This window comes from Micrasema longulum, unplaced genomic scaffold, assembly GCF_059751315.1.
Source record: "Micrasema longulum isolate JH-2025_06_02 unplaced genomic scaffold, ASM5975131v1 h1tg001474l, whole genome shotgun sequence".
Classification (NCBI taxonomy): domain Eukaryota; kingdom Metazoa; phylum Arthropoda; class Insecta; order Trichoptera; family Brachycentridae; genus Micrasema; species Micrasema longulum.
The window spans coordinates 73,304-100,864 of record NW_028278659.1 but is presented as its reverse complement, the minus strand read 5'-3'; the positions used below and the strand labels follow the sequence as shown (position 1 = coordinate 100,864).

At 35.1% G+C, this 27,561-nt stretch overlaps 1 protein-coding gene across 2 annotated transcripts in view; it reads left to right on the top strand.

Annotated features, from left to right (window-relative positions):
• dom (domino helicase) overlaps positions 1 to 27,328 on the top strand; it is a 37,364-nt gene extending 10,036 nt beyond the window's left edge. Inside the window, exons 4-27 of one of the 2 annotated variants that reach the window (XM_088235933.1) lie at positions 666 to 922; positions 4,856 to 4,983; positions 5,066 to 5,251; positions 5,367 to 5,507; positions 5,594 to 5,762; positions 5,841 to 6,031; positions 6,121 to 7,037; positions 7,111 to 7,297; positions 7,383 to 7,519; positions 7,597 to 7,783; positions 9,520 to 9,948; positions 10,611 to 10,822; positions 11,874 to 12,076; positions 12,332 to 12,813; positions 13,634 to 13,918; positions 14,795 to 14,998; positions 20,619 to 20,654; positions 20,741 to 21,890; positions 22,542 to 22,699; positions 23,495 to 23,635; positions 24,461 to 24,628; positions 25,417 to 25,566; positions 26,418 to 26,603; positions 27,037 to 27,328. In XM_088235933.1, the coding sequence (XP_088092059.1) occupies positions 666 to 922; positions 4,856 to 4,983; positions 5,066 to 5,251; positions 5,367 to 5,507; positions 5,594 to 5,762; positions 5,841 to 6,031; positions 6,121 to 7,037; positions 7,111 to 7,297; positions 7,383 to 7,519; positions 7,597 to 7,783; positions 9,520 to 9,948; positions 10,611 to 10,822; positions 11,874 to 12,076; positions 12,332 to 12,813; positions 13,634 to 13,918; positions 14,795 to 14,998; positions 20,619 to 20,654; positions 20,741 to 21,890; positions 22,542 to 22,699; positions 23,495 to 23,635; positions 24,461 to 24,628; positions 25,417 to 25,566; positions 26,418 to 26,603; positions 27,037 to 27,048 (6,316 nt within the window). In that variant the 3' untranslated portion in view covers positions 27,049 to 27,328. Of the gene's footprint in view, positions 1 to 665; positions 923 to 3,676; positions 3,782 to 4,855; positions 4,984 to 5,065; positions 5,252 to 5,366; positions 5,508 to 5,593; positions 5,763 to 5,840; positions 6,032 to 6,120; positions 7,038 to 7,110; positions 7,298 to 7,382; positions 7,520 to 7,596; positions 7,784 to 9,519; positions 9,949 to 10,610; positions 10,823 to 11,873; positions 12,077 to 12,331; positions 12,814 to 13,633; positions 13,919 to 14,794; positions 16,344 to 20,618; positions 20,655 to 20,740; positions 21,891 to 22,541; positions 22,700 to 23,494; positions 23,636 to 24,460; positions 24,629 to 25,416; positions 25,567 to 26,417; positions 26,604 to 27,036 lie in introns of those variants that run through there. The other variant, XM_088235934.1, reaches the window with a different exon arrangement.
• Positions 27,329 to 27,561: the final 233 nt, after the last annotated feature.

Genomic DNA, 27,561 nt, shown 5'->3' with positions numbered 1-27,561 from the left:
ACAAATGTGTCTAAATAAATTCCAATTGTTTATTTTTCTTTGGATCACAACATTCAGTGATATGTGTCATACTTTATATTTTCATGTGGGTATTTATTATAATTTTCCTCGACAGTTTTGTGAAGTTATCCGTATGAATTACATATTGATGTGTTAATAATGTTCAACGGCGATTGCATTTTTTTTACAAATCTTTTCCTGGTATAAGGAGTAACGCTTATAACAAGCTAATTCAGTCGATCCCGTCTTCCTCGTAAAAACGTAGTTCAACTGCATGTTCAATACATAATAGCACAACATACGTCAGAGTTTTACTAGGGCTGGCTGTTTTCTGCAAAATGCACATCTTGGGTTGTGCGGTCAGCCAGACTATAAAAAATATTAAAACTGGTCAAATATATAATTAAATAATTTTTTGCATTATAAAAAAACAAATGTATGCATTATTTATCATTTGTCAAAGTAAAAAGTATTCCAACTGTTGTTTAGATATGGTTATTTACACTTTTCTTAAAAGTGTTATTATCTCAGTTTCACATTTTTTTGGCTAGCTGCTTTCTGCATAACTACGTTCAATTATACATGGTGGTTTGTTTGTAATTATTGAATGCATCGAAGGTGAATTTAATAAAAAAATTAAATTGATTGTAATTTGTTTTTTCCAGATACACGGAATGTATAGCCCAGGTTTTCTACCTCCAATCTGGTGGCGTGGTGATGGACTACCAGGCGTGGCGCAAACGACCGCTGTCCGCGCAGTTCCTAGCCTATGCTCGCGCACACCCGCTGGAGGGGGCTGAGGAGCCTCCGGCGTTGCAACCCCTCACAAGGGGGGCGGAGATCAAGATCCCCGGAGTAGGCGCCACCCCCGTGGCTGTGTCCACCCAACTACCAGCCGCTGTTGCTCAACTCACGCAGCAAGGTATGTTCTTTTGTTTTTGTACTGTGATTTTAAACTACAGATATAACTAAACTTTTTCCATTACTTTATTTATTTCCAATAAATATATTTTATTCCAAATATTTTCGCTGTTTGTGTATATCTGTGGCTTGGATCTAAAAGGGCCAATGTTGTAAACTGCACTATTACAGGAGAGTAATTTTCCAGATTTTTTATGGCATTATAAAGAACTGTTTGATGTGTTTGAAACGAATATTAATGATTACTACATAATATTATGTATGTGTATATAAAATATTTCAATAACAAGACCCTCTGTAAAATGTTGGCAAGAAAAAAAAATAATTGTCCCATTGCATATTCTTGTAAATCTTTATAATAAAAGTAGAATTGAACCAATAATAGTTTTTATTTTGGATACTTTACCAATAATTACAATGGAATAAGGAAGTACAAAAGTTTAAAAAAATATATATATATATTTGTTATTAGACTATCAGTCTATGCCAAGAATTAAAAAATAATAATTTATGTAGCATATTCTCAGCTCTATGATTTTTTAGAGTTTTGTAATTTTAAAATTATTCTGCGTGTGACATCACAAGTTCTCTAAATCTATCACAACACTATCGTTAGTTGATTCAGAAGATCTCGTGATGTTCGTTTTTATTAAAATCATTTAATTTTTTTCATGCATTTTCTAAAAACATCGCTGTACAATTTAATGCTCTAATTTTTACCGCGTGTAAGAAATCATTTTTTGTATCCAATTTCCCGTAGCACTAACATTCCTCATTCAACCAAATAACTGCATTTACAATAAATACGAAAAATTCAATCTTACATTAGCCTTTTTGTTAGATCCAAACCACAGATGTATTCTTGGGATTTACAGGTGTATAAAGTAAAAATAATATCATTAAATGGATCTGATCTAAACAATAATCCTCTTGATGTCAAATTCAGTCATAAATCTAAATCCTGCAAAAGTAAAATGGTATTTTAATCATTTCCTATTGTGTGCTTTTTAGTAAGTAATTAAATCCACATCGTAATTTGGCAAATAAATTATATGAACTAAACTTGTCCTTAATGTTGCTCATAATACAACACCATGTATATGGCAGACTACTAACAAATGAATCCAAAGCAAATGTAATTCAAGAAGAAAACTTATTCTTATCAAAATGTTATTGTTAAAAAATATACAAAATCAGTACTCAAATAGAAAAGTGGTAATAATAAGGTTTAATAATAATTAAAAATGTTTGTGCATTGAGTTTGTGAGCTAATTTCTTTCTATAATTTTTGTTATTTGTAACTGTGTCATTAAAATGTTTTGTTGTGTGATAATGGTACTAAATCTGAATTATGGCTAGTTAGAACATAGGATTTAAAATAAAATCCCTACCATAATCAAACAATAAAGAGAATGTTTTAACAGCATCAGCGATAGTTATTTTATTTTCTAAGTATAACTAATCATACTATACCACACACATATATTATTGTACTTTTAGCTTATCTATAATTATATAATCACAAGTATTCATTATTTTTTAAATAGCTTTTAACAATTTGGCCTGAGTTGCTAGTGGAGGATAGTATTTATTATAAGAAAGTATGTTTGGTTTATATATTTGATATTTTGAAAAACATTTACTCGCTGATTTACCCATTCATCAAAATACTGGTACATAATGGTTTGAAGAATTCTTCCCAATGCTATAGCTAGCATTTAGTAGGGTTTCTTAATCATTTGCAGATTCAGTTTACTGTTTAGGATAAATAATTTTTATTGTTTAATTTTAACAACACTTTAAACCATTTGCTTGGGTCGTATACCCATTTTGGCAAAATAATTCGAGCCTACAGGCATTTGCGGCTCAAATACTTTTGGTAGGAAATGTATATGACCCACACAACTGGTTTAAGTTATAGTAAAATAAATAAAACAACTTTGTTTTTAACCACTAATTTTATTTTTTTTCCACCGACCGGTTTCAAAGCAAACAAGCTTCTTCATCAAGGTTTACGTAACTAATGAATTAATTCCTATTTTATTTTTATCATGTTAACTAAATACTACACGTGGACCCAATGAATCAAGTCTTTTTTCTTACAAGAGTGGTAATTTGATATCAAAATTTTCGAAGCTAGACCGGAGAGGACTAAAAGAAATATTGTTTATTAATTATTTTTTTCTTATGAATTACTTTTTTAATTTCTAAATTGTCTAATTTTAATATTTTATTTTCAACATGAAGTCCTTTTAATCCAGTGTTTTTATTGAGGTTATGATTATTTTCTATCAAATGGTTTGCGAATTCAGAAAAATTATTATTATTTAAGCACCTTAAGTGTTCTTTTACTGATAAAAATAAAATAGGAATTAATTCATTAGTTACGTAAACCTTGACGAAGAAGCTTGTTTGCTTTGAAACCGGTCGGTGGAAAATAAAAAAAAATTAGTGGTTAAAAACAAAGTTGTTTTATTTATTTTATTATAATGAATAACCACAAAGTTAGTGCTTCAAATATAAACTATATAGGTTAAAATTATACTTAAATTAATTAAGTGGAAATTGTGGTTTAAAGCCTTTGTCCTGGACACAGTCTCGATGTAAAGCCTGTATGCGGTAAATATTTGATCAAATCTTGCCACGATTCAGAATGCTCGGTAGTTAAAAGTCGATGCGATTAATTTGAAGATGTTTAGGAATGGGAAAGAGCGAGTAAGTGTGTGTATGGAGTATGCGAGAGTGTAGCGTGAGCGCGTGCTTGTAGGTTCGGTGCCCGGGCGGCCCACTGGAGGGCGGCACGGCATGGTGTTCGCCCCTCACCGCCCCCACCACTCGGTAGCCACCCCCCGACTGCCAGGTACCCCCGCCACAATCCCCGCCACACGTACCGCACACGTATCCATCACTCACCAACTGACCGTACTGGACAACTTCAACTTGTGGGACTTGCAAGACCCTTTTCTGTTTACAGTCAAAATAAATCATTGAAACTAACTCTACTAATTCTTTTCTACGATTAATAAATAATACTCATTGATTTGCATGCGATTCATTAATATATTTCATATTTAAAAAAATGAAAAAAAAGAAAACACCGTAAGAATTATTTTTATGCATCATAAGAAAAGGGAAATACTATAATTGGGTAAAATGATGTTATTATTTTCAAACAGTAAATATTATCTTATGATGTGTATGTTAAGTTTGCGAGTGATAAGAAAATTTAAATAAATCCATAACTCATAAATAATAATACTTTGTTGCAGCGATTTATCTTTAATTTGCTTTTTAATTAAAGTAATTAGCTATTGGTGTTTTTAAATCATGTGAAAATCTTTTCTTTTTTAATTATTTTATTTTGCCGCATCCACCACATTTGCCAATTTTTATATTTTTCATTTGGTATGAAATGTGTATTTTAATTTTTGTATCAAATAATATTTCTAATTTGTAACATCTGTATGTATTATTAAATTCTAAAGGTAAATCACTGCAAATGCATTGAAGCTCGGGTACTATGATACTGCACACATGCATATTTCAGTGTTGTATTTACACCTTATTTATTAAAAGATAAAATCGTTTATGCAGAATAAAATTTTATTAATTACCTTCTTATCATTATAATTTAGTATCAATTGAGAATAACATTCATACTGTAACTTTTACAAATTACACAAATTTCATGGTAATACATTTGACAAGCATGCATCGACACCTCCAAAACAAATGTTGTAACTCGTATTTGCGTATCTTGGCTCATCCATTCGTAGTTAGGAGAACTGGTAGGTGCTTGGTTCCAATCTTTACTTTGCAGAATTGACGAAGGATTGTAGTATCCGATTGCCATTGCTTTCATCTCGCTTTGAATGTTGATGTTTTCATCCCATCTTAAAAATAGTAACTTACGAGGTTATTTTTTTTATTGCAGGGGGAACTCCTTTAGTGGTTGAGAACAATGCTAGTGTCGGAAGAACAGCCAATAACAATACATCACCTCAGGCAGCAAATACATCATTATCAAGCTCACAAGAACAAATAGTAGAAAAAGCCAAACAGGTGACATATTGGCGACTATTTTTAATTCACTTTGTTTATGATTATGTCACGTTTAGAACTACAATGCTTTTTTTTATTTTAGGAAGCCTATGTTATGCAGAGGATATGTGAACTACAGAAAGAAGGACTTTGGACAGAAAAGAGATTACCCAAAGTTGTCGAACCTCCGCGGCCGAAGGCTCACTGGGACTATCTGCTCGAGGAAATGGTTTGGTTAGCAGCTGACTTTGCTCAAGAAAGAAAATGGAAGAAAGCGGCTGCTAAAAAAGTAAGTAAACATTTATTTTATATGTATTATCTTAAGTTAAATTTATTTTATACGTTAATTTTGGTAAAAATACTTATATGTACAAAAAATTATAGTGGTTTTAATTCAATTGCAGTGCGCAAGAATGGTACAAAAACACTTCCAAGAAAAGGCACTAGCTGCCCAAAGAGCGGAGAAAGCCCAAGAACTACAATTGAAGAGAATAGCCTCATTTGTTGCCAAGGAAATAAGACTGTTTTGGTCTAATGTAGAAAAAGTATGTATCATTTCCCTTATGTACGTTTTTGTCTTTAATTTCATTAAATGCAAGTCAATAAATATGGATTCTTTTTCTCTTTACAGTTAGTAGAATTCAAACAACAAACGCGAATGGAAGAGCAACGAAAGCAAGCTCTCGATCAACAGCTTAGCTTCATCGTGGACCAGACGGAAAAGTACTCGCAGCAACTGGCCGAAGGGATGCGCTCGCAACAGGCGCAGAACTCCGGCGCATCTGCTTGTCAGTCGGATGGTAAGTTCGCTTATTTTCATTAAAAAAAAATTGTTATCCAATTTGGGTAGATCTGATTTTATTCTCTGAAATTTGCAGAGGAATTCTGTCCCAGCGGAGCCGTGTCGTCGGATGATGAGGAGACTATAGCCGCTGCGGAGAAGGAAGACACTACTGACAATTCACATAAAGATGAAATAGAAGCCCTTCAAAGAGAATCTCAAATGGAACTCGACGAGTTTCTTAATGAATTACCCAAAGACTACCTTGCCAATAGAGATAAAATTAAGGTATTGATTCTACTATGTAAATTTATACAGTTATTTCATCAGATATCGATGATGGATCCTGTCTTATTTATCTGCGATTGCCATTTTAGCTTTCTGAGGATGAATGTTCCGACAAATCGGATGACGATGCGGAGTTCAAGGCCGAGGAAGATTCCTCAGACGACGAGGATACGATCATGGAACAAGAAAAAGCTGAAGGAGAAAATGATCACAAGAAGGAAATTGACGACCTCAATGCTGAAAATGAAATGAGTGTCGAAGAGCTAAGAAAGAAATATAGCCGATCTCCACCCCCAGATTCACCCCCAACCTCGGAGTCTGAAAGTGAAGACCTTTCGGAAGAAGAGGATGAGGAAAAAGAGAGTTCAGATAGTGGGGACGAAGATGTTAATGAGAGCTTAAATGCTCTCGTTCAAGAAGGTGCAGAAAATCAAACTGAAGACCAGAGAATGGAGAATGCTGCGGCTATCGCAGAATCCATCCAACCCACCGGCAACACTCTTTCGTCTACCCAAGTAGTCACCAAAGTGCCCCACCTCCTCAAACACACTCTTCGAGAATATCAACACATCGGCTTGGATTGGTTAGTCACCATGGAACAACGCCGGTTAAATGGCATTCTGGCTGATGAGATGGGTCTCGGCAAGACCATCCAGACTATAGCCCTCCTGGCGCACTTGGCCTGTGAGAAGGCGGACTGGGGACCTCACCTTATTGTGGTCCCCACATCTGTCATGCTCAACTGGGAAATGGAATTTATGAAGTGGTGTCCCGGTTTCAAAATATTAACCTACTACGGATCGCAGAAGGAACGCAAACTGAAAAGGATAGGTTGGACGAAACCTAACGCATTTCATATTTGCATCACGTCCTATAAATTAGTAATACAAGATCATCAAAGTTTCAGGCGAAAAAAGTGGAAATACTTGATTTTAGATGAAGCTCAAAATATTAAAAATTTCAAATCTCAAAGATGGCAACTGCTTCTGAATTTTCAAACTCAACAGTGAGTACATGTTATTTTTCTTATTTGCCTATTATTTCTATTTCCAAATTGTAATGTAATATTTCTTTCTCAGGCGACTGTTGCTAACTGGTACACCGCTACAGAATAATCTTATGGAGCTGTGGTCACTCATGCATTTCTTGATGCCAGATATATTTGCGTCGCATAGAGAATTCAAAGAGTGGTTCAGTAATCCCGTCACCGGTATGATAGAAGGCAATTCAGAATACAACGAGAACATTATCAAGCGATTACACAAGGTACCTATTTTTTTAAACTGTTTTTAATACTAAATATATTTAAACTAAAGTTGAGATAAATTTCGAAATTTGAATATTTTTACAGGTACTTAGACCCTTCCTCTTAAGACGTCTTAAATCTGAAGTAGAAAAGCAAATGCCAAAGAAATACGAACATGTCGTTATGTGTAGACTTTCTAAAAGACAAAGGTTTTTATATGACGACTTTATGTCTAGAGCAAAGTGAGTACGACACATTCTCATGGTTTGATAATGACACTAAGAATATCACATCATTTCATTACTTTATGTTTTTATAGGACTAAAGAAACATTGGCATCCGGTAATCTACTCAGTGTGATCAATGTTTTAATGCAGCTACGTAAAGTCTGTAACCATCCCAATCTGTTTGAAGTTCGACCCATATTTTCACCATTCCAAATGGAAGCTATTAATTATCACATACCTTCACTGGTATACAATATGATGGCGTATCAACCATTACAGGTATTTATTTATTTATTATTTTATTTTATTTTATTTAGAAAACATACAGTCATACAAAATCAGTATTAAAAACAACAATTTTTTAACATAAAAAGACCAATTAAGTTTTCATAAATTAAAAAGATATAAACATTAAATGTGACAAAAAATAAAAAATAAATAAGAATTTTAAGTGAAAAAAAGATAATTGTTGACATTTGCTTTTTCCATGGAGGTAATAAATTAAAATAAATAAAAATACCGAATGTACACTCCGAGCCATCCACGCACACACATGAACGCACATATAAAACATACACAAACATATACATTACATGAAGACCCCATGAAGAAATTTTCTGTACAAATGCAACGTGCAGTTAAAAATGTCTACATCAATACTGAGTCCGTTATAATTTCTACAGGTGCGTCTAATGAATGAATTCGAGGTATAATTGTTTTTACAAGTTGGTACATAAAAAAGGGAATTTAATCTAGTATAGCGAAGAGGACAACGGAAACCAATATTTTGTAAAAGATACGGCGAATCAACTATGTTATTGAGAATTTTGAAAAGAAAAATTAAATCATATCTAAGGCGCCTTTTTTGTAGTGATTCTATATTAAAATTGATCAAAGATGCGCTGTAATCATTTTCAATGTTACCAAAACGATATTCCAGGCTCCTTATAAATTTCTTTTGAATGTTTTCAATTTGATTAATATATACATTATATTGAGGGGACCATACTAATGAAGCGAATTCGAGTTGACTTCGCACATAAGTATAGTAAAGAAGTTTTAATGTATTTGGTGATGAGAATGGCTTGGAGATTCGTAAGATAAACCCTAGAAGTCTGTACGCCTTATCTACTATTGTATTTATGTGATCTCTAAATAAAAGCTTATCATCCATCAGTACACCCAAATCTCTCGCTTTCATTGAACGATTGACAATTTTCCCAGATAGTTTGTAGTCAAATAGTATACTTTTTTTCTTTCGAGTAAATGACATGACAAGACATTTATCAGAATTCAATAATAACTGATTGTCCTTGCAATAGCAACAGATTCTATCTAAGTCAGCTTGAAGAACTTCGCAATCATTTATTGAAGACACAATTTTAAATACTTTATTGTCATCAGCGTATAGCAAAAAATTTGAGTTTTGAATGCATAAACTTATATCATTGATATAAATAATAAAAAATAAGGGTCCAAGATGCGAACCTTGAGGGACACCTGATGGGATTGGTTTAAATGATGAATTAAATCCCTTGAGTGAGACCGATTGACTGCGGTTACTAATGTAGGAACATATCCAACGATACAGATTCCCCCGTATACCAATGTTCCAAAGCTTGCGAAGTAAGACCGAATGACTTATTTTATCGAAAGCCTTTGAATAATCCGTATATAAAACGTCTACCTGAAAACCTGCATCCATTGCATTCAAAACAATATCGGTAAATTCACAAAGATTTGATTCAACTGACCGTTTCTTATAGAATCCATGTTGATTGGGATTAATATGTGGTTTTATATTTATGAAAGCAATGATAATTTTATTTGACATGGCAGTGTGGAGTAAAAGAAAAAGGGTGATATTGTTACACTATGATTGTTTGACGGGACCACAACCCAACTTTCTTTGAGTTGTGCCTGTGGTGCAATTTATGTTCGCTTAGTACATATTTAATATTCTAAGAATTTGTAAATAAACATTGAATTTTAATATCTGTATTTTTTATTTCCAGAGTATGAGTCTTTCATCTATGAATATGAACTTATTACACATGGAGCGCAATGTTAGCGCTTTTGAATCCCATCATGTTCGCTCCCTGCGGACAGCGTCCAACCTTATTACGATGGTGGACAGCTTACCCCCACCACCACCACCGTGCCCGCGTGCTGCCGTGAAGATACACGTGACGGTGCGGCACCTGCCACTGTCGCCCCGCCTGCCCCTGTCCGGGGTGGCCCCCGGGACCAGTCCTCGAGTGGCGGGTGGTGTTACCAGACCCGTCATGCGCGTGCCCCCCTTGCAAAATGAGGGCCCGGCCCTAGCGCAGCCCATCACCCCCACTATTCTGCGCCAACTCTCCGGAGCACGTCCGATTCTCAAGCCACCTCCTCGACGAGAAAAAAATAAGCTGGAGTCTGTTTCCCAAAGCGAATTTAAACAGGTTATTATATAAATTTGTATAGTCTTTTGGGTGATCTAGTGTAAGTTTGTTTCGTTCTGACATTTCGGCTACCGTTGCAGGACCCATTTTCATGGTAAACCATTTATCCGACTTACACAAGATCACCCAAAAAAGACACTACATATTGCTAACGTGACCATGAAAATCTACGCACCTATATAATAATAATATCTAATATCATGAGCATATAAGGAAAACTGGCGTAGTCAGAATTCTCGTTTGTTGGCAAATCAAGATTGAAGCTATTACAAAGTCACAAATGAATAGTTTTGCTATTTAGTACACCTTTGATCTCGAGTTTCTTTTGCTTTACATATACAAAGCATTAGCAATGTGTTGTGTTAGTATGGAAGTGTTTTGATTTTGTCAATATTTCCTTTAGCAGATGTTCATAGACTAAGTTGATCAATAACAATTATCAATTTTGTAAAAAGCTTTGAGATATATGTGGACTTGGTTTTCAGTAAAAGATAACATCCCTCACTTAAACTTGGTGAAAAAATCTCAAAATTGAAAAAAATTCTCTGTGCAGTTTTCTTTGTATGCTCACGATTTTATTATTGATTCAGCTGGTCAAACAAAGCGCAAATTATTGCTTTCTTACAATTATTTTTTACTATTATTATTTTACTATCCTTTAGGCCTCTCTCGAAGAACTACTTAAAACCAGGAGAAAATCATTGCTGCATATGTTAAATGACATAAACACAAGAAGATGCGATGCTTGGCCTCTTTATGGTTTAGACCTACGAGAAGCTTGCGCGGTGCCACCTGTTAAGTATTGTAATACTTTACAAAATGATATTGCTACAGTAGAAAGTTACGCAAAAGGAATGAGCGATATCTTCAAAAGGTAATCATAAGTGCTTTATTTATAAAGGCCTTTTAAGACCTTGTGATTCTGTGATATTCTCGCATTTGTCGGGTGCATCTTTCAATTCCTATTTAAACAACTCGTTGCATATTTTACACGTACAGTCAAATTTAGTCTTCTCTTCCTGTTAAAAAATTCAATATGTATGTTTATAATAATAAACCATCGAATTAAGAATAGTCCAGAAACCGCAGATGCATCAAACAGAAGGCGACTAAACTACTCTTAAAAGAGTTGTTTTACATTTCGAACGCAACTCCCGATTTAAATTCAACTGTGTTGTGTTGTGTCGTTTTAAAGTGTGGAAATACTGCTGGGATCTTAAAGAAACAGGATGGGATCACATTTCACGTGTAATTAGCAAATGCACGTGTAAATAGCAAATGCATTACTTTAAAATTGAATTATTTTTCCATCTGTTAGATTGTCAAAGAAAACAAAATGGACATTTCATTAGTGTTGCCAGGGTAGTCAAATTTTTAACTCTACTTTGCTAATCTAATGACAGAACTAACGGCAATTGGACCTCTAGGATCAAACAACGCCGTAGTTGACATTTGAACACCATTATCTTTAAAACATAAAATATTATTTAATATGACATAAAAATATCCGTTTTATTTTAAATAAAATTTGTTTTATTTTTTATGTTCAAAGTTTATTCATTAAATTATTAAATGACCCTTTACTTATCTACTCTTTATGTCAATCAATGTTTCCGCGTGTACAATAAAATTTTAGAGAAATTAATAACTTGCATTTTTAAAAAATATAATTATCTTACATATGTGTAATGATGACATTTTTTGCGATCTGGCAACATTACGCGGCGTGGGGCAAAGTGGGGGGTTTTTTGACACAGTCCGATGTATTCAAATATGATTCTACGCTCCTTCTGGACTATTCTGAATTCAATGTAATTAACATTAATTACAAATATTTTATTGCGTTTCTTAGCAACAATAATAGAATTACTTTATCATATTTTTATAGCTCAGTGATTTTGAAATTAAATTCTGCTAATTTTTAGGTTTATTGTTTTTATTTGCGGTGCAATGAGTCCCGGAATCAAGGCCCACGTTAGTCATGGGGTTTCCTGGAAGATTCAAGAAGAAAAAGCAATGGATCATTCCATTGTAAATTATGCCAAACCTGTTATGAACTTGGTTCATCCAATCAAAACTCAACTCTCTACATATTTCCCTGACCCTCGGCTTATTCAATACGATTGTGGTGAGTTAAAGCCTTCTCTAATATATATATATATATTGTTTGTAGTGAAATGATTATGTTTTTGCAGAGATTTTTAAAAGAAAAGTTTTTTTTTTAAATAACTGGCAAAATATTTATAAATTGACCCAGAAAATTATTTAAATTTCTTACTAACTCAATATTAACGAATTAAGTTAGTCTGCCAAGTTCTGTAAAGTCCTATGCATGCGGGGACCAATTCTGCAGTTTAGATAATTAAATTAATGTCTATTTTAGGTAAACTGCAAACATTAGACCGACTTCTGAGAAAACTACGAAGTGACCAACACAGAGTGTTGATATTTACCCAAATGACAAAGATGCTGGACGTCTTAGAAGCATTTCTCAACTTCCACGGTCATATTTACCTTCGCCTTGATGGCACCACTAAAGTGGAGCAGAGACAAGTTCTCATGGAACGATTTAATAGTGATCCTCGGATATTTGTTTTTATTCTCTCTACCCGATCTGGTGGTGTGGGAGTCAATTTAACTGGTGCCGATACTGTCATCTTCTACGACTCCGATTGGAATCCTACCATGGACGCACAGGCTCAAGATCGGTGCCATCGTATCGGCCAGACAAGGGATGTACATATATACCGCCTTGTGTCGGAGAAGACGATAGAAGAGAACATTCTCAAGAAGGCCAATCAGAAGAGAATGTTAGGAGATTTGGCTATCGAAGGTGGCAACTTTACTACCGCATACTTCAAAAGTGTAAGTTTCTATTGAAATGAGTAGATTAAAAATTTTTGGAGTAAAAAATCATTTTGAACGAGATTGTTGTCTTATTTACTTGCTCGTAAAGAAACTGAAATGAATATACATAAAATACATTTATCAATAATAGTTAGTCGGAATTTTTGTAGACATGAATATATTACAATATACGATATGAAAAACATTTAAGAGAAGGAAATATAGAAATCTACATATTTACAGGGCTTATGACCTGTCATCGGCTGGTTTAATACGATGTTGTATTTAACCAGCCTAGACTTCTGTATTCCCTTCTCAAAAATGTTCTTTAACTTTTTGTACATAATATAAATTGTACATTTGCGGACTTGTAGCCAAATAGCAATTTCTTCCAACCAGCCATTAAGAAAATAAAATATTAAAAACATACAAAAATAGAAATAACAATGTTCTTCATCACTGTTGTAATATATTAATCTTAATATACATTTAGTTACATTTTTCCACTCCTACTTTGCTTCAATCATCCTTCACCACTCCTTATCAATTTCCTTATTTTCCTCCCCTTTGTCTCCTTGTTTTGTCCATATTTCTTTTATTTTAATATATAGTATATTTATTATTTATATAGTTTAAACCATCTTCGCTTTATTATAGTATAATTTAGTGGATACATATTATTAGATAGCAGGCTCTACTATGTATGCATTTTTGATAGTTTTTATTTATATTCTTTTAACCTGTACATTTGTTTGTATTTTTAATAAATGAAAAAAAAAAGTTAATTTTTGGGGAGGCATAAATTTCAATTGAAAATCTTTTTTCTGATTGTTTTTAGACAACCATCCAGGACCTCTTTGCTGTGGGTGCTGAGGAAGAAGCTGCACGGAGAATGGAAGTGGAGGAGGATCCCCCTGCTGTGGGAGGGACGACAGCTCTGGAGAGTGCTCTGGCGTGGTGTGAGGACGAGGCTGATGTGGCTGCTGCGCAGACCGCGCGGGCGGAGGCTGCTGCAGACCTGGCAGAGTTTGATGAATCCATTCCGTTAGAAGAGCAACCTGCCGCTGTGGAGCAACCAGAACTCAGCAAGGCAGAGTTGGAAGTCCAGGCACTCATGCAACAGGTATTTTTTTTTCGTTACAAAACAATATTTTTTTGATGTACGTTTTATTGAATGTAAGGCAGTGATTTAAGATAAAATCACAGATTGCAGCTAAGTAATAAGTAATCTTGAATGTAATCAGGAAGTTCAGTGTTTTTTTTTACACAATTTTCATAAGTAAAAAAAAAAATTGCATTGTATTATCGTCGCTATTGTTTTTTAAAGTTTTTTCATTCATAAAATCCCCACCAAAACTTTGAAATTACTCCACCCGTAGCAACAGGAGTACAGGCCTGTGAGTGTTTCTGACTTGTAAAAGTTGAACTCCATACAAATGATTTGTACCCGCTAAACATCGAAACAAACTAAACGTCAAAACATGCTAAATGTTGAAAACGTGGCTACACCAGAAATCTGTTCCCAGTTGCCGCAAAAACATAACACTATAATTTACTGGATTACACATGGTCACTTAAAATATGTGACGTTACAAAGTAATTAATTTTTATTCAAATCATTATTATCAATTTTTGAGAATCTTCGCTGTACAATTAAATGCTCTAATATTTACAATGTGCAAGAAAACATTTTTTATATCTAATTTTCCATAGTACTGAACTTCCATATTGCGTTTCAAAATTCCCAATTTAGTGAAACGGTAATCAGGTTTCAGATAAATATTATGGCAATAAATTAATATATTTTTAGTAAATATTTAAGGAAAGTTCATGATTAATAAAAAGTACATCTAGCTTAGAACACAATTATTGAAATAGAATAAAAGTTTTGTTTTTATTACGGAGTTCAAATAAGAAGTGTAACTATCAATCATTTAATCAAATTAACTGTATTTTTCTTATAATTCGTTAAATAAGAACAAATGTATCTTATTCGTAGTTATCACCGGTGGAATTGTACGCCATGCGCATGGTGGAGGCGAGCGAGGCGGCCACACTGGCGGAGCAGCAGGCGGCTGCTGAGATGGAGCGCCAACGCCGCGAGTGGGAGGCCGCACGCCGCCTGCTGGAGCGCCCCCCTACACCACCCCCAGCCCCCGACACGGAGCTGCTGACTTTCAGCCGCCAGGACTCCACCAACCAGGTCTCGCATCGCCCCCCTACCAAGACCCCCGCCCAATCCCTCCGCCTCAAGAGCAAGAGGGAAGCTGCGCGTCTCCGAAACTCAGCCAGAATTTCTCTCAACCTAGAACAAAACGGCTCTGTAGATAGCTCCGAGAGTAGTAATTCCTTAGATTCCGGTTCCAACTTCTCCGATGGCTCCTCTTTAACAGCCCAGAGTGTGGGGAAATTTCCCTCAGTTGGCAATAAAAATAGCGATAGTCCTAGAACCAGATCTCGGGGAACTGTTAAGATAAACTTATGGACACTGGATGCAAATCCCGTCCACCCCGATACTAAACCCCTAGTAAAAAATTCCCTCGGTAAACGAATGAATAAGTCCTCCTCGGATTTGATTTCGTCTCGCTTTAAACGAAAGAGAAAATTTAATAACGTCGGTAATAACTCTCACCATTCGGATGGCTCTAAATCTCCGTCTGTATTGCGTGACTCCGTTGACAATGATACTTCTATTTCTGCTGATGTTCCTTTAGATGAAGTGTTAGATGGTGGCATTGGAGAGAATGCGGACGATAAAGAAAATCCCATTGTAGATATTTGTAAGTTAGAATCTAATTTAGAAAGCGAAATCAACGATATAAACTGCGGCGATTCCCATACTAAACCCTTAGTTAAACCGCCTACAAAAAACTTTTTACCCAGAAGGAGAAAGATTATATCTCGACTGAAAGGTACTATGCAGAATGTTTCTAATAATAGAACTCTCGATTCGTGGATCGTAAGAAAGGCTCAAACTCGAGAAAATCAATTGGATATCATAGCGAAGCAACCCGTGGTCAGCATAGCCGCTATTTCACTAACCAATAGTCACCTAGTGACGAGAGCGAGGAGATCCTCCACTAACCCAGATAACCAAGTAGTTAAGAAAGTATCCAAGACCAGTAAAATTATAAGTAAGCCTAGTAAAGCCAATGAGACCATGAATGAGATTTAGTATGAATGACAAACAGATCTTGCGAGAAAGCGAACAATGTTATTTTTAAGTGCGGTGTAAATATGCTTTAATCGATAAGATATTTTTTATGTAACTTGTAAATTTTAATGTTAACTTTACACAAACAAAAGTACTTTTTGCATAATTAATAAAAAGAGATATGTTTTAGTTATCTCTGGAAATTTACATTTCCTCGAATTTGCACCCGGTAAATGGGTTGTACATTGGATTACAGAGAAGTGTTCTCGGGATTATTCTGCAATTGCATTTATTAACTGTATCGAGTGTGTTCTAAGTATCTTTATTTGTGGATGCCAAAATACGTGTAAATTTGACAAGAAATGTAATGTGGAAATAAAGTGACTTTCCTTGCTATGGTTGTTTCTATTTCCCGACGTTTGTTGTTTTGGTGACACACTTGCTCTTGTGTGCTTGTTTTATCATTTCCAACTGGTCGCCTGACGTAATGTTTGGTTTGGCACTGGCGATGTTCTCATTCTATATGCATTTAGAGACTTGTTGCACCAAAACAGCGATGCCATTCCAAACGTCTGGGATAAAAGCAAGCACTGCAAAGCAAGGATGATCACTGTCATTTCCTAATCCTTTTCCCTTATTATTTTATATCTCGAGAGGCCGTGAAATGTGGTCTTATTGTTGATTGGGTCGTTTTTATCTAATATTCATAGGGAATATTGTTTAATAACACTCGCAACATTAAGTTCTTGGTTGCGATGTCTCTCTTAGACAGTTTATGTTAACATATCATTTTTAATCCATACCATACGATGAAACATAAAAAAAGAAAAACGGGCAATAAGATATACATTTCTTTCGACCTTGAGAACGAGAGTGGTTTAGGTTTAGTCAACAACTTTTTTTTTTAATAAAATCTAAATCTTTTTTTAAAAATTTATCTTCAAATTAATATTTGACATCAACACTACAAAACAATCAATTTATTGTGTGAATAATATCACCTTGGGGGAAAAAGTCATTACGTAGTTTTTGCTTTATTTCAATGCTTAATAAAAAGTGTTACAATCATCCGATTTAAGTCAAATATGCGCCATTCTGTTCGATAATTTGTTGCCAACGATAATCCAACTTCATAATGCCCCTCTCGCAGAAGCCCTTGTCCCTTGCCAATGCAAAAAACTCTGACAACCAATTTTCACAGGCCTCTATTGAGGCCAAATTTCTACCCCCAAGCGCATTGGCCATAGACAGGAACAGGTGGTAGTCACTTGGTGCCAGGTCCGGATTATAGGGTGGATGCATAAGGACTTCCCATCCGAGCTTCTGGCGCGTCATCAAAGATGTGTGCGGCCTGGCGTTGTCCTGGTGAAACACGATTCCTCTCCTATTCACCAATGCTGGCTGCTTCTGTTTTATCACCAGCTTCAAACGGTCGAATTGTTTACAGTAGAGGGCTAGATTTGAGCGTTAGGCCATAGGGGAGCAGCTCATAGTGGAGTATTCCCTGCTGATCCCACCAAACACACAGCAACACGTTCCTGCTAACTATAGTCAACAAATTACAAAATCAGTCTAGTTTTTATTTTTTATGTTAAAGAATGGCAATATGTAACTAATTATTTAAATGGACAACAATCTAATATTTGTAATGAAGAACTTCAGCCCTACGGGAAATTGGATACAAAAAATATTTTCTGGCGCGAAGCAAAAATTAGAGCATTCAAATGTAGTTAAAAAATAATAAAAAATATTTCAATAAAAACGCACTACTATGATAGATATCACTGGTTTATAAGAACCAACCAATGATATAAGAGCTGTGAAGGATATCCGGTTTGCTTACGGTAAATGAAGCGATTGTGAGAACCGACATAGACGAACCTCTGACGTCACACGCGGAGTTATTTTAGAAGTACAAAACTTTAAAAAAATCATAGTGCTGACAAACGATATATAAAAATAAAAAATATATTTTTTGGCTTAGTTTAAGTCTATCAACAAATAAAAAAAACACTGAACTTCCTCATTGAGTTAATTTTCCATCCGAATACAGCTGAACTTAATCCAGGCGCACCTCGACCGCAGGTTTCGGCTGAGCCTCAACTTTAGTTTTTTTAATTAAGTATTTTATTTTAAAATCAATATATAAATGTTTTAAATTCATAATAGATATAATTTTGCACACCTAAATGTGATTTATAAAAGCTATCCAATACTTTTCCATGAAGCCAAATTACTAAATTAAAATTGAAATTTCGTAAATTTAATTTGGAAATCAGCACATCCCTAAGTAGAGCTGTTGACCATTCTTAGAAAATTATAATGTAATCACTATTTAATAACCATTTTTTTTAAATCAATTTTTCAAATAATACAATTAGTATGTTATCCAAAATTAGTATGGCATCCAAGCCATTCAAAATAGGAACTATGTAACATTAAAAAAGTTTGAACGATATATGAAGATGTGTATATTGGTATGTACTAACATTCCAAATACTATCTCTTGAGAGTGAGGCTTCAACTCAAATCTTCTGGCTGTACTTGAACTAAAGTGATAGATTCAATTCAAAAGTTGACCACCATCCAGGTTTGAGTTCTCAATTTTTTCAGTAGAATAAAGGTGTTTTTTTTTAAACTTTAAAGGTTAATTAAATGTGCATATTTTATTGGTAAAAATCTATTTTTCAACTTTGATCACTTAGATTTGTGAAGTCTATTTTGGTCCATACAATTCAGTCACTAGTCAAAATTTTCCGTTTGTCCTAATGTTTGCAGACAATGACCTATGGATTTACCAAGTTTTACATATTACAACAGAGATAATGGAGAACATTTCTACGTCCCTGTGGCGTTTAATAGAGTTGTCTTTGTCTATTCTGATTACGTAAGGTGGGGCGCTTGAGATGGGCTGGGCACATCGGGCTCTCCATAGATAGCAGGAAATATGTCAACAGTCTAGTAAAAATAAACAGATGGAAGAATTGAAGAAATGTGGTTGTTCAAACGGTGAATGTTGCGCAGTGGGGTGTAAAGGGGCCACTTTGACCAGCCAACATCTTTGTCAATATTCCTATAGATGTCTGGACTTCATATTCCCTTCTCAAAAATGGTCCTCATCTCTCTTGTGATATGTTAACTAGTCGCTAGGCGCAAGCTCACAATTTTAAGTTGCATTTGAAATTTACATTGGAAAAGTAAAATCTATAAGCACAATAGTGCCTGTTAGTCAACCCAGTAAACATTCAATATTATTTGTTAGTACGCACATTTGAATGTTTTATATGAAAAATGTAATAATATTAAATCTACTTCCATTGTATGAAAATGGAGTTAAAAAGATTTTGCGTAAATTTTCCACAAACAAGTAAATATAATTATGGATATCCCAGTTGGACACAACCCTTAAAGTGATGCAAATCTTGAATTTGACAGTGAATGGGAGGTAAATTCTGCCTACCTATTAATGCATGCAATTAGTAGGGTTAAAGTAACATTTTTATTTTTTTAATAACCCTTATCTTTGCAGAATGAAAAAATATTTTTTTTACACATTTGATGGTTGAAATGGCTTCAGAATCCCAAACAATTTTTTTTTAAATCCAAGTTTATTATGAATTGTGATGGTCTATTTATGGGTGAAAAATATGGAAAAGCAGTTATAACTGAACGCTGTTTTAGTTCACGATAATTTTTTTTTTATCATAATATGTATCCTTTAGGATACATTGCCAAGAAAAGGGTTAACAATCTGAACATGAGTTTTTTTTCAATGCAGTAAAAATAAGCCAAGCAGATGCTATTTTGCCTAAATTTTGCAATCGCAAAATAAGTTTGTTGAAATGGGATTCATTGATATAAACTATTGAGATGAGCTATGGAAAGAGTGCATAAAAGATAAAATTGGACTTATCCACTATGGACTTATCAACACAAAAGATGGTACTAAAACTAGGCAGAATAACCCCTTTTGATAATAATCCAGTAAATAGGGACTAAATACAATAAGATCGATATCAAACTCAATATTTAAAGAATAGGAAACACTAGAGTGTTAGTAGTAGTATGTATTTTAAATACAACACAATTGAAGGGTGATTTTTCAAAGTGGCCAATGTTAAAAAAGATAATTTAGTAAAAAACGGTTATTTCTGTTTTGTAAATTTTTATCAGATCAAGTGTGATTTTATACGACATGTCAAAGTGATTTTAGACTTGAGTCATGCAATCAGATCAAATAAATACACTTTAGTAATTTGCCATCATCAATGCTTATTAAAATAAGGCATTTTGGAGAAAAATGTGAAATTTTAAAGCTTTATAGTATCAGATTTAGTGACAGTGAACAAATTTTGTGAAAACAATGGCATTTTTACTCTGAAGTTCATAAATTTTGACTTAGAACTGTTTATAAAATCAACCTTTAATTGTAAAATAATGTTCCCTCAGCACTAGCACCCCTTTTTAAATTTATCAATAAATATATATAGTAATTAAAAAATAAACTTAAATACTAACAAAGTTTAAAATTCTACTTTCCTTCATACCAGGTTTACAACACACAACTTTCTTTTATACATATTACTAAAATGTGCTCAGATTTGTTATGTTACCATAATAATACAAAAGTGCTATTCAAACTTAAAGAGTGAAAACTCTCTGTTTATAGGTTTGGCTCTCCCGTGATGGCCGAGAGCGAATGCCGGTTAGTAATATTTTTAATTAGATAACTCGTCAAAATAGATTAATGGTATTTCTAATTTTGTCATCAAAATCAAATCAATTTTCCAGATGTGGTGTCCTCCAACCCCACCGCAAGGAGAAGATGATGTTTATATTGACGTGTCAATGGGTTATTTATACGATATGAATATTATGACCGAGACACAATTGCCACCTGTTTTTGTTAAAAGGGAAAACAAGAGACAGAGGGCCGATACGGGTCACAGCCCAGATGGAAGAAGACCACTCAAAATTCGGAAAGAGGAATCTGTTTACGCTCCTCGTTCTCTTTTCGAGCGGCCTTCTCCGGCGTTAATGAAGATGCGTAGAGATTTAAAACTACAAAAATATCGAGGCATCGTGAGACCACCGATTCCTGTTTCGGGGATTAAACCGACACCTCGACCGCATGTCGAGCCTGAAACGGTTCCCGAGTGGATGGTGACTGAGGATATGGCGTTACTTCAAGCGGTCAAGTCTCAGGGGCTGCCTCTTAACTTGGTGATATTGTCTCCGGCACACATACCCAACTGGGATCTCGTATCGGACTTAGTAAATAATAGGTCCCGAATATACAGATCTCCTAGGCAGTGTCGAAATAGATACGAAACAGTTATCTTACCCAGAGAAGAAGGTTTGTATGACGCTAATCAGAAGAAACAGAAGAAAACTAAAGGTGTTTGCAAAACTACCACAAAAGGTGGCCGTCCTATGCGTACATCTCAGTTATTCGAGCAAGACAACAACGAATCCTTCACACAATCCATTCAAGCGCGGTATGATACAATGAAAAATATATTAAATAAGAAAACTGCCACGCCAAAGAGAAGGTACGACGATCCGACGATGAAGAATCCGAAACACGCTGCTGTGTTGAGCGAGTACGGAGTGAACTACGAATCTCCTCCTAGTCCGATGGAGATAGCGACCAGGCGGGCGGAGAGGATTGCAAAGGAGAAGCAAAAAACTGCTTCAGTGGCGCCTGCAGCGCCCCCGAGTGCGGAGCCCCTGGCGGTGAGCCGCCTGCAGGCAGCGGGGGCCGTGCCCTCACCGCCCCCTGCTGCGCCAACGCCCCCCACAACCCCAGCCCCCACCTTGCCTGGGCCCTCACTCCCTGTGGTGCGAGCCCCCCACCACCGCCTCGTTCAGCAGGATCCCCTCCAGAGAACGCAGAGGATAGTGGTTGCTCCTCAGCAGGTTGCTTCTGTTGTCCCCAAAGGTATTTTTTTACTGTTGATATTAAAATTTACAATTCTGCAAGTGTAATAATTAACACCTTAGTTCAACTTGTTGAGACAAAGGTTCATGTTACAATATGCTTTTGTACAAATGTAACTTCTTATATATCACACATACGATAAAATATACCAAAAAAATAGTCATACTCGCTTAAGCAGAATTTCCAGGAAAGCCAAAAACTAAACCTTATGTTAACACATAATATTTTTCATTGAGTTTTTTTTTCTTTTAATCATGTAAAGCAATGCCGATGTTCCATATACATTTATATTTGTTTTAAACAATGCTATGATATTTTTTTTAATGAAAATATAAAAATATGCGTAAAGACAGATTTATGTAAATTTTTGAGCATGTAAATTTTTAAAAATAATTTGTTTTGTATAATTATAAAAAAGTTTTTAGTAATTACTAAAAAGTTTTTTTAGTCAAGACTATTTTATCGGATGTGCGATGTGCAGTTAATCAGTAGGCACACAAAGAATTTTATCTTATTAGCTATAGATAAGCTATAGTATTTACCATATTCTGTTGATATGAACATCAACATTTTTTATTATTTGAAATATTGTTTTGATTGTTTATTTTTTGATTATAAAAATCAATGATGAGTTAGTCTTTTATAATTCAGGCACAGTGACGGCGGCGGGCGGGAAGCCGCTCCGCACCGCCCACCTGCAGTTCCTCCACCAGCAGACCCTTGCGCGACAGATGAAGGTCATGCAGCCCCAGAGTGCTGGACAGGTCCCCAAGCCCGCTGTGCAGCAGCGCCCCCAGATTACCGCACAGGTTATAGCAAACTTCACTCGTACTGTGAGTTCAATGTTAGACACTACTTGTAGCCAGGCCAGCCACCTGTATCTGTACACGTTTATCGTCAGGAGCAATCTTGACCTGGGTCCTTTATTTACTTCTGTAGGTCGATTGCAGTGGGAAGATACAGAAGCCATTGGCATTGTGAATGATGCTAAATTTGTTGCTAGATTTAATGAACTTGATCATATAAATTTTAAAAGGGATAATATTTGTCAATTAATCAGATACATAGCCTTTCAAAATTAGGAAACTTAGCAGTTAGTAATTAGCAGGCAATTTTTTGACGATAAAAAGGAAAAAAAATCTCAACACTAAAAAAATCTCGTCTATCTTTAAGAGGAAATATTGTATACTGTATGAATGAAATCCAGCAAACCGTCCTCAATATTTAGCATGATCTTAGCCAATAATAAAAAATCAAAGTTAGTACATACATCACTAGTGTAATGGCGGCACAGTTGAATTCGAAACTCGTTTGAGTAACAGTGAGGGAAGATTCAATAGAAATAGGAGTTTCTGTATCCTGCGGCATACTTACCTATGCCTCTCTATGTATAGGAAATGTCAAGTTGGTGTACAGTTTTGACGTACAGTTTTTATTAATTAGGATAATAGATTAAATGTAGACATACCTCCTAATTATAAAGTGGAAAGGAACTCTTTATAACCCCTTTCTGGCGATAATAATTTATTTATTATCCATTATACTTGTGTTTTTGTGTAATTGTGTTTAATCATCAATAGAAGTTGATAAATCATTGCCTTTAGGCGGTGGGTAAGCAGACTATAGCCCGGACAGTGACACCGAGTGATATCAACGCGTTGTTCAAGAGACAGGCGCTGGCTCAACATAAAGCTTCTGCAGCCATTCAACCGGTTGCACAAATATTTACTCAACAACAGCTACAGGTATGTAATTTTTTTTGTGTTTTCAATAACCGATTATATAGTTCGAAGCAAACTGAAACCTGAAAATAACCCGATGAAAAAGTTGAATGCTACCCGAAATGATATTTTTACAATATAATACGGATACAAATATTGTACGACGACTTCACCAGAATGTAGAGAAAAAACATTAGCCCATTATATATATAAGTTACTTATTCGATCATAAACAACTGGTTGAAAAAATCCACAGATTTCTTAGAACAATTACTAGGAGTTAAGAGTAAAAATGTAAAAACAAGTAAAAGTGACAAAACCAATTGTTTTTTTGAAAAGTTAGTTAAATAGTACAATAATATATATTTTTTAATTAATTTCCTAATTGGAAAAAAAATCTTACACGAATATCACATGAAATTTGTGATTAATATTTAATCTACGCTATTTTTCATAGATTTGCAGATTTTGCACAAATTCCTATTGGGCATTGTTTATATTTCTTTTGTAGGTTCCATCGTTTAGATTCATATTTGTCTTTCGTATTTAGAACTACCAACAGAGGCTAAATAAGGCAGAAAAAAATGTGTCTCATTTTATTACTGGGCTCCACCTTGCTCGACTAGCTCATCATAGTTGTCCTTAGGGATCCCCATTTTATTGGTCCCTGCAGAACCAGAGCCTTCCTGCATTTACATCTAACTTCTCCAAATAAATTCCTATAGAGAAGTAACGAGTTTTACTATACAGTCCACAGCTACGTAAACCAATCGAAGGAATCGCAACATTATGGTCCTCCGAGTCGGATATGAACCAGCAATCTATGGTCAACCAAGTTATTTTTTCCAGGGAGTGGCAGGTAGTAGCGGGGTCGGTAAAGGGAGTGTTGTGGCTGCTGGAGTGGGGGGAGGGAAGCCCGGTACTCCGCTAAAGGTACCCGTGCAGCGTCAGATGCAGCTACAGCATCAGTTGGCCTTTGCCCAGAGGAAAGGGCCCAAAGTCACACAACTGGCACAGGTTTGTAACAGTATTTATATATTCATCTATCAACTCCGACAGTATGATTTTCTGGTTTCTCACACGGGAGTCCCGAGTTTCCCAGTGTATCGCAAGTTCTGTGTGTTAAATAGAACCGGAACCCAAGAAAAGTGGTTTTGACTCGATGGCTACTCTCAGGCAAATGTCCTGAAAGAATCAAACGAGTTGATATATTAAATCCACCTTGTAGTTTAGTGGTTAGCGTGTTTGTCCACCATGCTTGAGGTCCCAGACTTGATTCCTGGCTATGTGGACGTGAAATATTTGCTGTAAAGTTGGTTCTACATTGGAATATTTCATTATCCCTGGACTTCAGTGTAACAAAAATGATCCTGGTACGCTGTAATTGGAGTACCAATGCACTGGAAGCAGATGTTTTTAGCCCACCTTATGGTGCAGTGATTAGTTTGTTGGGTATCACAGTTCGATTCCTGGCCAGCTCGAAATTAACAATTTGTGATTTTTCACATTAATATTTCATGTTGCCCAGTCCATGTGAAAGTTGCTAATCTGTTATTTAATTAAAAAAATAGTTTTTGTATGAAGAACATATAATATGTATTAAAGTCCATGGTAATTATACTAAACTTTGCAACATTTGTATGGGTTTGAGTCATCAACATGTCAATGTTGTCTTTGATTGGTATTTGAAGCATACAAATGATCATCCTACTTTCGAGTTGCCGACATAACTCTCCATTCAGTTCTCATTAGGTGGGGACTTATCCCAGATAGGAGAAAATAATTGATAATTGTTGGTTGAACAGGTGGGCGGTGGAACGCAGGTGATAGTCCAGGCTGGTACAGGAACAGGAGCCACAGGAGCACACAAGGCATCTGTCACCATGCAGCAGATCATGATGGCGAGACAAATTCCTCAGGCTGGTACCAGGGTACTGCCTCGTCCTACCATACAGGTTAGTATTCAAGCTATGTAGTTGGATTTATCTACTGAATTTCCTCTTTTTGACCTCCACTATCCGCATGTTTATATCCTTCTATATATGCAGCAAGATTTGTATTGATTTCATTTTATTTCCATGTATTTATTTGTGTGTTACATATGTTCATTATGATTACAAATGCTATCTTCTTCAGTCTCAGGTTCGATTCCCGGCATTAAATATTTATGTAAAAAAGGTGTTTTTACAATGGAATATTTCATGACTGAAAAAAGTTGAAATTAGAGTAGCTTACACAGATAGACTGGTACTTGAAGCGCAAGACTGATCATCTTACCTTCATGTAAGAAAAATGAACAAGATTCAATGCTATTGGTGTATCATATTGTAGAAGATAAAAACCTGACATTATTATTTGATTTATTGTGGGAAAAATAAAATCGCAAAGTTAGTGTTCATCTACAGTCTTAACATACATATGATATCCTTCCTTGTTCTTAACATGTTTTGTGTAAATATTCCTTATTTTTATTATGTACAATCTTAATTTGTTGAATTTTTTTATTTTTAATACATTGACATTAATTCTAAAAATAATTCTCATAACAGAAATCGGTAAATAAATGTCTTTGTAAAGTTAAACCAAGTGCATTATTATTTTATTTTTTTACCATTGTGGTGATTTTCTTAGAACGGTGAACCCTGTTTTTTCCCATACCCCTCATATATTATGTATGTAATATTATTAAATGACTTATAAATATCTCCAATACAAGTGCTTTTTGCACCACAAGCTTCTGGAGTGTCAGTTTTACAAAGCATCAGTGATCTTATATTGCCATAACATTACGGTTTTACATTTGCAGGTGGTAGGGGGCAACATGGGGCAGATGAGGGCAGCGGGGAGCTCGGCGGGGGCGGCGGGGAGCTCCGGAGCGGGGGCACACACACAGGTCATCCTCTCTCAGGTGTCGGCCGCCCTCCGCCAGTCTGGCCAGGCGGCGCTGCGCCCCTCCCAGCCGCCCGCCGCCGCCCCACCTGACCCAGCGCAGGTAGGCTTTATGATAGTTTACTATTTTTCATCATGCAATGTTGAAAAGATGGCGAGAGTGAATGTTGACAATGTTATGTGTTTGTGTAATTATATTAACAATACTGGATTCAAACCAGAAGGATAGGTTCTATCCAAATCAAAATAAAATAAAACGGGGATTTAAATGTAAACATATTAGATTATTTTGATACATAGTAAAATTGAATGAATACATTTTTTTTTTCATACATTTTTGTGAATTTTCTCTGAACAATTAAATCTTCTAATTTTTATAGCGCGTAATAAAACATTTTTTAAATCCAATAGCCCGGAACTTCCTCATTGTACCATCTGTTAATTTTGTATGTGAAGTAAAAGAGTTGAAACCTGTATTGATGGTTGAAAATTGTGTTTTATGATACAATGTTGCTTTAACATGTTTTTTTTTTCAGCCCAAACAATAATCTCTATGATTAGAGTCTGTAAGAATCCTGTATTCATCATCACAGTTTTTCTACGCATTTGCAAAGAATTGGATTGCCATAGACACTTATTACATCTTTGTGGGTGAATCAAGTTTACAGGAATCGCTCTTCGATGTCCACTTTCTGTAAAATGCAACTAAAATATCTGTCACGTGTTTGAGTGAGTCACATTATTATTGCTTGTCATGGGAATTTATATTTAATATCGTCAGTTTCTGGAATGAATTTATTATCTTTATCATAAAATTGAAAAAAAAAACATAATTATTTACAATGTTTGGTTTCACACTTAAATGTCAGTCCTAGGATTAGCCAAATTGTAATTGTTTTATCTTTCAATTTCCATTATCATTCAACTTATATTACATTTACAAAAGTTTATTTTCTTTTGTAATTCTGTTACCCTTCATAATGGATAATAGTTTCCTATACAGACTGCCTTAAAATAATATATATATCAATAATATTCATATTTTTTGTATTAAATTCTTT